Genomic DNA, 12,500 nt, shown 5'->3' with positions numbered 1-12,500 from the left:
AAAAAATGATGGATGCAACCGAATATTTAGCTTTTATCCCCTTCAGTACTGGGACGCATTTCTACCTTGAGTTTTGAGTACGATTAGACGATATTATTTGCATTATGAAGGGTCTATGTAGGTCAGAAGATTAATAGCCACGGTCTTCACTATTCTAATCCCCACATAAGTTTTTGAAGCTGTATAAAATCACCAAATAGTAACCAGAATGAATATGAAAACGCGTCCTGGTGTTTAAAATCAAGCCAATATTACGTTAGGTGAGGTCAATTTTATGGTAGGTTAGGTTAGGTTAAGTTATGTTTGTTGTGTTATGTTAGATGTTATGTTTGCAAAAATAATTGTATGTGTAAAATAATTACTTGTTTCTGGAGTGTGAAAGTGCGAGGCTGCTGATTGTACCTGTTCCAATCTTTACCTGTCATTCTCTCCCTTTGGTCAATGAAGAGAAAATTGCTTGGCTTGTATGCAAATTAATCAAGTTTCGTGTGTGTGTGTGTGTGTGTGTGTGTGTGTGTGTGTGTGTGTGTGTGTGTGTGTGTGTGTTTGTTTGTTTGTTTGTTTGTTTGTTTGTTTGTTTGTTTGTTTGTTTGTTTGTTTGTTTGTTTGTGTGTGTGTGTGTGTGTGTGTGTGTGTGTGTGTGTGTGTGTGTGTGTGTGTGTGTGTGTGTTTCACGAAGCAGGCGAATATATGGGTATTGATTTTTACCTGCCTTCTTCCCCCTGCAGATTAAGAGAAAATTGCTTTACTTCGCTCAAATTTATGTAAGTTATCAAATTTCTGTGAACATATTCCTGTGCATTCTATTTATCATTTATTTTTCACGAAGCCCTTTGACTTGTGTGTGTGCTGATGACCTTTACACGCCGCTCTCTCTTTCACATGAAAACTTTCTTGAGTCTGTTACAAAGTCATTAAGACAAGTTTATTTTCTCATATATTTTAAGTTTCACAAAATAACGATGCTTGTATTAATATTTACCTTTGTTTCTATTCCTCGTGTGATAAAAAGTGTTAGAATCGTTCAAGTCATGAGCAGAGTAATCAAGCTTTGCTATTGATAATTTTCTTTGCATTTCTCACGTTTTACACAAAGCGACAGACTACGTTTATTTTAATAATAAGTTTAGTTTCCTTCTTTGCGTGAAAAAAAATAATAATATATATACCTTAGATAAATTGCAAACTACTTTTTTTATATATATATATTTCTGCCTATTTATTCATCATTGTTTTCCAAAGAGTGACTAAGTGTTTACTGAATTGCAAGTAGTCCACTCTTCTGCTGTGTCGAGAACCACGCCAGGCGGTGAGGCGTCTATTGTTTTGGAAAAGGCGCGTCTGCTCTACACTCCCAGTTCATTAATTAACCTGCCTGTTTTCGAGCATGCAGGTGTTCAGAATTTTCACCTTTATTCTCTAACCTTTACTTTCTGTGTGTGTTTTTGTGTTAAAAAATTGCGTAGTTGAGTTCAGGTGAATTGATTATGCTTAAAATTTCATTTCGAATTTTTGAAGTACTTTTTTGTAGAGAAAAGACAGTAAACCAATGGAAATAAATTAGGTAAAATTTAATTACATTTGCCAGAGGTGTGATAATGCTCTAATATCACATAAACTCATTAGAACATTAAAGCGGAAACAGCGAGAAGCCACAGGAGCAGAAGACACTTTCCATGATTACATTGACAGACAACTGAGAGACGACACAGGCACATTGAGTTAAGTAAAGGCTCAATCATAACATTCTCAAGAAGTGGATAGTGTCTGTGTTACTTGGGTTCAGCCACAGAAAATGACGCAAACTTTCAATAATTACCTTGAAAGAAAAATAAGAGAGCACAGCAATCCACAAATTAAGTTAGCATTTCGTAATAGCATTCAGTAATGGCCTTGTGTCGCTTGGCTGTGGGACGAACCAGATGTTTCGAACCTGAAGCATTTATCTCACCAAAGCATTGCAAAGGTGACGGGTAAATGAATGGCTGCGCTGAGGCTTACTGTCAACATAACTTCTTACCCACCTCTCCCTCCACTCCACTCACGCTCCAGCGCTCCTAACTGGCAATAACTAAGAGTTCATAACTATACGTGAATCATATCAACTCGTATCGTCTGTAGGGTGAAATTATATGAAGGCCTTCCATTATATCCTCAGGGACGTGTAGGAAACAACGAAGCAATGATGGAATATTGGCTGGTATTCTGAAACGCTTCTCTCTCTCACCACGACTATTTTCAAAGGCCACAGAGATGATTAGCCAGGCTCTCAAGACAGTTTCTTCAGTTGATACTGTAGATATCGTGTTAATATATCACTAGAACCGCAAAGACACTCGTAAAACCCATTGTCACTTCAAATAGAATGTTTTGAAAATAGTGGAGGTGCAGCGAGGTAGTGTTTCAAATTATTGTCCATTGTCTGGTTGAACGTGACAAGCCGCTTTACTCAGAACATCTTATTTACACTTTATTTATTTGCACGTTCAGGAAAAGACGAAAGTTGTGGGCGAGAGGCACTGACCTACCGCCTTTAAGCTTTCAAGAGATTAGCGAGGTGTGATAAATGCAAGTTTCGTTGTATTCTAACCTCTTTAAGATCTTCCTAAAGGTGAATAGTATGAAACATTGGTTGACTTCAAGATGGATTTGTATTTATCTATTTATCTTCCAGTCTTTTAAGGTCAGAAAGTTGAAATTAATGAATTGTTAATGGTAGGAAATGTCTTTGTTGACTTTAAGATATATTTTGTGTTTTCTATTTATCTGTTTATATATCTTTTCGTATTTTTGTTTTCTATCTATTTACTTATTTTTTGGGGGAGGTTGAAATTAATGTAATGTTAATATTAACCGGTATTTCTCCTTTAAATCTTTAATGGTGGAAGGGAATATGTTTGATGTTCATGCAGTAGTTTACCTCCTTTAAACCCTTCAGGACCATGACGCGTTTCATATTCAATCTGGTTACTATTTGGTGATTTTATACAGCTTCAGAAACTTATATGAGGATTAAAATAGTGAAGACTGTGGCCATTAATCTTCTGACCTCCATGCACTCTTCCTAATGTCAGTAGAATCATCTAATCACATCCAAAACTCAAGGTAAAATGCGTTCCAGTACTGAAGGAGTTAAGCATTGTTTGTCAGTAGGTTGGAAGGAGTGGAATTGTATTGAACTGCAGACGGTATTCTTTAATCAGGAAATCTTTGTGTGTTTAATTGGACGAAGAGAATGGATGGTGATTCATACGCAGTATTGGATCTTCTTTAAGTCTTGTATGGAGGTCAGTGCGTTGAAATGAATATGTGTGTTGATTCCAGACAGTATTTTACCCTTCAAATCTTACCTATACAATACTAGGGGGAATATATTTGTTGATTCTGTACAGCAGTCCACCCTAAATTTTCTGCAAAGGAGCTTGGGATGTTTCTTTTGTTTGTAGATTTTCTTTAGTATTTTAAACTCTCTTGGTCTTGGCAGAGGATTGGTTATGTTAGGTTAACCCCTTCAGTACCGGGACACATTTTTACCATGGATTTTAGGTGTGATTAGACGATTTTATTTACATTAGGAAGGGTTTATGGAGATCGGAAGATTAATGGTCCAGAGTCCTCACTAATTTAATCCCCACGTGAGTTTCTGAAGCTGTATAAAATCACCAAATAGTAACCAGAATAAATATGAAGACGTATCATGGTACTGAAGGGGTCAAGTTTGATTAGATAAGTGTTAGGTTAAATACTGTTCGGTTACATTTGCTGAAGTTAGTGTTTGATTAGAACATGTTTGGCTAGTGTTGAGTTACGTTAAACTAAATTCCGTTACGTTAGATTAGCGCTAGGTTAGGTTAGGTTAGGTCAGTGTTAGATCAGATTAGATAAAAGCTTAACCCCTTCAGTACCGTGCCGTGTTTTCATATTCATTCTGGTTATTTGGCAATTTTATACTGTTTCAGAAGCGTATATGGTGATTAAAATGATAAAAACGCTTGCCATTAATCTTTTGACCTCCATAGACCCTTCCTCATGCAAATAAAATCATCTGATAATACCCAAAAATCATGGTTAAACTGCGTCTCAGTGTTGAAGGGGTTAAGTAATACGGGTCAAGTAAGGTTAAGTTAAATTAGGTTAAGTCAAGTCAATATTAAGTTAGGTAAGATCAATTGGGTTTGTAAAGTTACGATTGATTAAGTTAGGTTAGATTAGGTTAGGTTAAGTAAGTCAGATCAGGTTAAGTTAGGTTACGTTGCATTGGGTTAGGTTAGGTTAGATTAGGTTAGGTTAGGTTAGGATAGGTTACATTGGCTTAGGTTACGCTTGGTTCGAGTTTCACCTGAGTGTGGGTCGCGGATGAGGCTGAGTGTGCTGCCGGAGGAGGCGTGGATGTCGAAGCAAAAAGGCAGCGACATTCCGGGAACCTGCACGACGAAGTGGGGGTCGTTGTCTCCTGCCGCGGGAAAGACAGACAGAGTGGTGGTGATTGTAGTGATGGTGATGGCGATGGTGGTGGTAGTGGTGATAATAGCACTAACGACTATAGATTAATGTTGTGAAAGGAGAGAGAAGAAAGAGGAACGAGATCGTGAAAGGAGAGAGAGGAAATAAGAGACAGAAGAGGAGGAAGGAGATAGAAGACAAGTGTATAAAAGGCCGAAGGAGAAAAGAGGGTAGGAGAAGAGAGAAGATTAAGGGAATGGAGAGAAAAAAATGAAAAGAAAGGAAACTGAAGGAAATGAAAGAGAAGAGAGAGAGAGAGAGAGAGAGAGAGAGAGAGAGAGAGAGAGAGAGAGAGAGAGAGAGAGAGAGAGTCTTCATACGCTTCGAAGAGACAAAGAGACAATAGGTAAAGATAAATATACATCAAAGGGTGGCGAGATAAAAGGGAAGGATGGAGTAATGGAAAATAAAGGAGAGCTAACGATCCGATAAATGTTGATAGAATAAACATGAATGAAGGGAGCAAGAAAGAAAGGAAATCTAAAAATGCCAAGTAATAAACATACAAAAATTAAAAAAAATAAAATAAAAAAAAACAGAAACAAAAAAATAGATCTACAAATATCAAATGTCCTCTTCCTCTCCCTCTTTTCTCTCTGTCTCTTCTTTCTCATAATCTTCTGACTTTATCCTCTTTCTCTCTCTCTCTCTCTCTCTCTCTCTCTCTCTCTCTCTCTCTCTCTCTCTCTCTCTCTCTCTCTCTCTCTCTCTCTCTCTCTCTCTCTCTCTCTCTCTCTCTCTCTCTCTCTCTCTCTCTCTCTCTCTCTCTCTCTCTCTCTCTCTCTCTCTCTCTCTCTCTTCATCTCCTCCTCATCCTTTTATCTTCCTAAGTTCATTTCATCACCTTATTTTTCCTTCTCTTCTTCCTCCTCTTTCACCTTCACTTCCATCTTCATTTCCACCACCACTACCACCACCACCACCTCCTCCTCCTCCTCCTCCTCCTCCTCCTCCTCCTCATCATCATCATCATCATCATCATCATCATCATCATCATCATCATCAACCTCCACCATTACTTCTTTTTCCTCCTCCTACTCCTCCTCCTCTTCCTCCTCTTCCTCTTCCTCTTCTTCTTCTTCTTCCTCTTCCTTCTCCTCCTCCTCCTCCTCCTCCTCCTCCTCCTTCTCCTCCTCCTCCTCCTCCTCCTCCTCCTCCTCCTCCTCCTCCTCTGCCTATTGTATTCATCTTCAGACACGCAATAATAACTTAAATGATTAAGACAAAGATACAGAATACAACACTTTGTAATCTTTCTAATCACATTATATCATAGGATGCCAGTAGGACTCTTACCAAAGGACTCTGCATTAGGGGACGAGGTGCGAATCCTATTGCTGAGAGGCGCTGGAAGGGTGTCTGCAATTTCTGAAGGGCTGAGGAGAGCTAGATCCTGTCCCATGAGTCCCCCGTGTATCCCAGTCCTTGATTTCTGGTGCCTGGAGGCGGACTTGAGGCCCGGATGAGTCTGGGAGTCGTAGGAGTCTTCAGTTTTCAGTGTGGTCAGTTTAGTCACGAACTGGTACTGCGGAAGGAAGGAAGGAAGGGAGGGTGTTGGGTGAGGCTGGCGGGAGGTGTTCAGTCAGCGGGTTGGTGTGGTGGTGGTGGGAGGGTTGTCAGGATGTGCAAGAAGAAACGTTCGTTGCATTTGGTTATTAGTGATGCTTAACTAACTTACTTGACTTCTTCCATTATGGTTTTGACCTTTACGACGAGAGTAGAGCAGTAGACATAGTTTACTTAGATTTCCAGAAAGAGTTTGATAAAGTTTCACATAAACGTTTACTCTGTAAAGTCCTGCCACACAGTATCACTGGCAATATTTACAATTGGTTAAAAGACTGGCCTTCTGTGCGGAAACAAAGAGATGTTGTGAACGGTTATTCATCTAGTAGTTGGCTTCATGTGAAAAGTGGTATGGCAGAGGGATCTGTGTTTGGTCCTATTCTGTTCATATTATATGTAAATGACATAGACGATAACCTCACGTGCAATGCATCAAGATTTGCTGATGACACGAAAATTGCGTGTAAAGCAATCACTGCTCAAGACGGAGAAACACTTCAGTCTGACTTAGATCGATTGACTAGCTGGGCCAGTAAATGGCAAATGGAATTCAATATCGACAAATGTAAAGCACTGCACATTCGCAGTAACAACAATCAACTTCAGTATCTGATGAATGGTCGACAGCTTTATGCAGTAAATAAAGAAAAAAATCTCTGAGTCCTAAAAACAAGAGATTTGAAACCCGGCCAGCACTGCTCACAGGTGGTCAAGACAGCCAACAAACTGGCTGGCTTTATTGGACGTGCTTTTATGAAAACAAATCAGGAAAAAGTTATATCAAAACTCTATATTTCGTTATTCATACACCATCTCGAATACCGTGTACAAATCTGGTCCCCTTATTACAGAAGAGACATCGAAAACCTGGAAAGAGTCCAACGCAGGGTGACAAAAATTATTCCTAGGCTGAGAAACAAACCTTATGAAGAAAGACTCAAGGAACTAATCTCTTTAGTCTTTCAAAACGCAGCATGCGAAGAGATATGATTGAAGTTTTTAAAATATTCAAAGGATTTGAAGGCAATGCCGATAATTACTTTACAGTTGACGGGTCAAATTTAACAAAAAGGCAGCACAGCTTCAAAATAATTGGTCAAAGATTCTCATCAAATGAAGCAAAACATTTCTTTTTTAGCGGCATTGTTAATGTCTGGAATTCTTTCTTCTAGTGTCGTCGATTGCGAAAAAGTTTCAGCCTTCAAGAATATATTGGACAAGTACCTCAACAATAATCCGCAGCTCCGATATTACCCGATGTCCTTAACGTTCGTTTAAATAGGTTTCTAGTGTAGGGGAGTCGGCTGGCATTGGCAGTGGGTGGCGGTGGTAGTCGACTCTTTCCTGATCTTTTAGTTGCAGTGATAGTGACACAACTCTTTTCTCGTTCCTCATTAAAATTTCCATACAATTTTTCCATGTTGTAGGGGTTTTCCTTATTTCCTGCCAGGTTTTGGCAAGAGTGAGTGGTGGGTGAGGAGAAGCCTTCGCCTTTGCTATCCTTTTTATATAGCATTAGTTTACATTGAGTAGACCACAAACAGCCTAGTAAGGGCCAGTAGGCTTGCTGTTGTTTGTCCCTTCTTTGTATTCCTTTGTATTCCTTCTCCTCTTCCTCCTTTTCCTCCTCCTCCTCTTCCTCTTCTTCTGCGGTTTTATCATTCATCCAAGTGTTTGTTTGCTGTCATGGATGGAATGAATATATAAATTTCGAATCACTGTTAACTTAATTCCCGGAACAAAAGCTATTTAGATATGAATACTTTGCAAGTGTTCCTGAATGTAGGTATGCTCGTTTTTTGTTGAAAGTTAATTTCTGGATGCAACTCGCTAAAGGTACTACATTATGAAGAATGGCTCGTGACAGGCGGCAGCGAGGCAGGGACGCGAGGCAGGGAGAGTGTGGGGTTCGAGGGGGGGGAGGGAACGCTATAACCCACGCTACTGCACGTGCCTTCAAATTACGCCAATCAGAATCATTTCCCTGAGTATTCCAGTAAACAAGATGATGAGATTGTTAAGTGGACAGTTGGGTATTGACTCAAGGTGACACAGGAATACTTTTTTATTAGTCTAGCGTTTCGACAAGAAAATTCTTTATTGTCGAAAACTTAGAGTAATAAAAGTATTTCTCGTTCAGCCTGAGATTTATTGACTACCTTCACTGCTCAGAAATGACAGTTTGTTCCCTAATAACAACTCCTATGAACGCGATTACACTCAAACTCACTACTTGAATGTGTTGGGATACGAATAACAACTATTAACAACGCGTCGGTGAAGTTACCACATGAGGAAACCCATATTTAATTACATGTCATCTTCATTCATTCCATTTTCCACATTCCGCACACCCACACTCTCAATACTCACCCGCACTGCAATTTCCTTCGCCCTCGCTCGCATTTCCATTCTTAAATTTCGATCATCAACAATCTCCACAGCGTCGAGTAGATCCTGTACAAAAGACGAAAAGAGTGATTGATTGATTGATAACTTTATTGTAACAGTATATACAATAAAGGTGGAGGTTGGGTCATGCTGGCCACCCCCTAAACTTGGAACAAAAAGGATTTAAGAGTGCGTCAGGGGGCGGAAAAGAACGAAAAAAAGTACACAAGATCAAAAAAATATAAGATGAGACCAAGAAAGCACAAGACAGGAAGCAAGATCGAGAAGAGATAACGAAGGCAAGGAAGATGAAGTGACAAGGATATACAGAAAGTTCACAAGATCAGATATATAAAAAGAAACTAAGCAAGCACAAGACAAGAAGCAAGGTTGATAAAAGGTAAGGAAGACGAGACAGATAGGGGAAGAATAGCTAACGTACAGAAGTGAAGGCAAAAAGCAGTGACAAGAATGAAAAAGAGAAAATTTACAAGATCAGAACTACGAATATAAAAGAAACAAAGGAAGCACAAGACAAGAAGCAAGGTTGATAAAAGATAAGGAAGACGAGAGAGAGAGAGAGAGAGAGAGAGAGAGAGAGAGAGAGAGAGAGAGAGAGAGAGAGAGAGAGAGAGAGAGAGAGAGAGAGAGAGAGAGAGAGAGAGAGAGAGAGAGAGAGAGAGAGAGAGAGAGAGATGAAAAGAAAAAGTAGATCGTGAAGAGAAGTGAAGACCAAAAGCAAGATACAGGATGAAGAAAAAAAGTAGAAATAAATATGAAAAGGAAGCGAAGAGAGCACAAGAGAGGAAGTAACGTTGATAAAAGATAAGGAAGACAAGATGAGGGAAGAATTGCTTGCTTAGAGAAGTGAAGACTGAAAGCAAGGCACATAACGAATAAGATGCATCCTGAAGGTAGTAAAGTGAAGGAGAAACAAGTTGTTTGCCCCGGGTAAGGATGAAAGTTGTGTGGCGTGGGAAGGAAGAGGAGGCGTGGAAAATGATGAAAAGAAAAGATGAAAGAAAGTTGACTGCAGACGAAAAGGAAAAAAACCATGAGGAATAAAGATTTTCACATTTATATGCATATAACTGTGCAGAATTTTTTTTTTTTCTCTCTCTCTCTCTCTCTCTCTCTCTCTCTCTCTCTCTCTCTCTCTCTCTCTCTCTCTCTCTCTCTCTCTCTCTCTCTCTCTCTCTCTCTCTCTCTCTCTCTCTCTCTCTCTCTCTCTCTCTCTCTCTCTCTCTCTCTCTCTCTCTCTCTCTCTCTCTTACCCTCTCCTCTCCTCTCCTTTGATATTCTGTACTCGCATGCCCTTACTCTCTCTTCTCCATTCTCTTCCTCTTACCCTTCCTTCTCCTCTTATCATTTATCTTCTCCGAACCAATTACATTTAAAAGTCACAAGAAAAAAAAAAAGAAAGGAAAAAAAAAAAACTTTCTCACCAGCACAAAGGCAATTTCTTCTCACCTGAACAGAGAGGTAAGCCCACAATCTCTCCACATGGTTGTCTCTGGGCAGCTCTTGGTCAGATTTATAGGTTCTAGAGACACGCAGCTGCAGAGGTCCTTGTTTCCCCCTGCCGGCCACCACGGGATGCACCTCCTTCACCCCCTCCCGCAGTTGCCCGGCAAACACCACCTGAAGGAGTATTCGTTATCCTGTTGCTGGTTCATCTTGGTTAAATGGGTTCTAGTAGTGTTTGTATAAGTGTCCTGGTTTTACGTGTTTTTTTTTATGATTCTTGTGCTTTCATTGAGGTGTCGGTGTATTTAATAGGGTAAAGCGGAAGTTGTTCAAGGTTTTCAAGGGTGTTTTCTTGATTCTTGTATAAGTTTGACAAGGATTCTGCGTATTTAAAACGGTTTTCATGGGTTCTTTCTTGGTTTTTGCGTATCTTTAACAGGGTTTCTGCATATTTAACAGGGTATAGAGGAAATTATCGGTGTTTTCAAGGGTGTTTTCTTTATTCCTGTGTAAGTTTAACAAGGATTCTGCGTATTCAGCAGGGTCTAGAGGAAATTATTGGAGTTTTCAATGGTGTTTTAATGATTCTAATGATTGTTTAGCGAGTTGTATGCACATTTAACAGGATCTAATTAAATTTACTGGGTTTTTTTTCATGACTCTAGTGATAGTTTAATGAAAATTTTGCTTATTTAACATGTTGTAGTAGAGGTTATTTGAACTTTCGTGGATATTTGCATGATTCTAGTGATAATCTGCAAAGTGTTCTGGTCTGTGAATGCGATAAATAACTTTCGTGAACCCACCTAACCACCTTAATGGCTTTGGAAAACAGCCTTACGAAAACCTGAAGAATTGAAGAACACCGGACCAACTTATAAAAGAAACGAAGAGTAATTTTTCCCGCCACAGCTTCAGACCTTCACTATGTTACTCTTCCACGTGCCAGTTGCCTCGTTACCGTGACTCGCCTGCCGTCTGTCCGAAAGCAGTTTAACTCCCAGCGAGAATCTCATTACGAAATAGCAGGCTGTACTGGCACGCTGGAGTTTTACGTGCGTTAGGTTAATTTCTTGGCTCTTAACTTGGAATGTGTTGGCGTCTGCTGTGTGTGTGTGTGTGTGTGTGTGTGTGTGTGTGTGTGTGTGTGTGTGTGTGTGTGTGTAGAGAGGCGAGTGAGTGGTGATGGGGGTTGTGATGGTGAAGGAGGAGGAGGAGGAGGAGGAGGAGGAGGAGGAGGAGGAGGAGGAGGAGGAGGAGGAGGAAGTGGTTAAAAGCGTATAACTTAAGAAAATTAAAGTTCTCTTGCTATCTGGAGGAGGAGGAGGAGGAGGAGGAGGAGGAGGAGGAGGAAGAGGAAGAAACACCACCGCCTCCAGCTCCATCTCCTCCTCTACCACCACCACCAGCACCACCATCACGAGATAAAATGTAGAGAAATCGTTGTTCTTTCCCTGAACAGAACCAAAACATCAATGGTGCAACACTTTGGGAGATGAAATGGTGTGTGTGAATATGTGTGTGTGTGTGTGTGTGTGTGTGTGTGTGTGTGTTTGTATAGTGACTATATATATATATATATATATATATATATATATATATATATATATATATATATATATATATATATATATATATATATATATATATATATATATATATATATATATAACAGTAACACGAAAGTTTTCTCTGTATCTCACTTCACCACTCCAATTCAAAGTGCATCACAAGGTCGCAAAGAGAGAAAGTTACTCACAATTAGTTGATCAGTCAAACTATCGGTCACTCAATCTTCAAAGCAATTAGTCAAGCGGTCAGTTATTGAATTTTCTTATCTACGATGCAAATAAGTAGTGAAAAATAAGCAACATTATCTAAACCGAGAAAAATGAGTACTGTTTACAAACTTCACGTCAGCATTACATTATACCCGTAAAATTTCATCAAAAACAGCCACAGTAGAAGTAGATGTTACAAGATCCGCTCCTATCACCAATGCAGCCCAAAATAGTGAAAAGATAAACTATATCACCTAAAAAAGTGAAGAAGTACTGCATACCAAAGCTACGTAAACAAAACATCATCAAAATAGTGAGAGTGGAAAATAGAAAGATAGCTCTTATTCATAATGCTTGACAAAGTAGTGAAATATAAACTACATTATCTAAAGCGTGAGAAATGAAGTACTGCATACCAATACTTTACGTGAACATTACAATATACCCCAAACCTTCATCAAAACAGGCAGAAGGTCCATTCCTAATGTATAGTGCAAACAAAATAGAGAAATGATAGACTACATTGTCCAAAACGAGAGAAATTAAGTAATGTACATCAGAACTTCACGTTAACAGTACAATATACCACTAGAAATTAACAAACAGTCTCATCTCACTGCCAGAATAGAAATTAAAAGGTCCTTGTTTGATGATTGAGTGAAAAAAAACTATATTGTCCAAAACGAGAGAAATTAATTAAACACCAAAACTTCACGTTAACAGTACAATATACTATGAAAAATGAACAAATAGTCTCACCTGACTGCCAGAATAGAAGTTAGAAGGTCCATG

The 12,500-nt window shown here is 39.2% G+C and overlaps 1 protein-coding gene across 1 annotated transcript in view; it reads right to left on the bottom strand.

The window, feature by feature from the left end:
- LOC123512420 (inter-alpha-trypsin inhibitor heavy chain H5-like) overlaps window positions 1–12,500 on the bottom strand; it is a 116,600-nt gene that overhangs the window by 14,942 nt on the left and 89,158 nt on the right. Inside the window, 4 exon segments of the mRNA XM_045268819.1 lie at window positions 4,340–4,453; window positions 5,800–6,028; window positions 8,443–8,526; window positions 9,931–10,101. Of these exon segments, the coding sequence (XP_045124754.1) occupies window positions 4,340–4,453; window positions 5,800–6,028; window positions 8,443–8,526; window positions 9,931–10,101 (598 nt within the window).

Source organism: Portunus trituberculatus, chromosome 33 (assembly GCF_017591435.1).
Source record: "Portunus trituberculatus isolate SZX2019 chromosome 33, ASM1759143v1, whole genome shotgun sequence".
Classification (NCBI taxonomy): domain Eukaryota; kingdom Metazoa; phylum Arthropoda; class Malacostraca; order Decapoda; family Portunidae; genus Portunus; species Portunus trituberculatus.
Note: the sequence above shows the minus strand (reverse complement) of the source record. Positions and strands in the feature narration are given on the sequence as shown.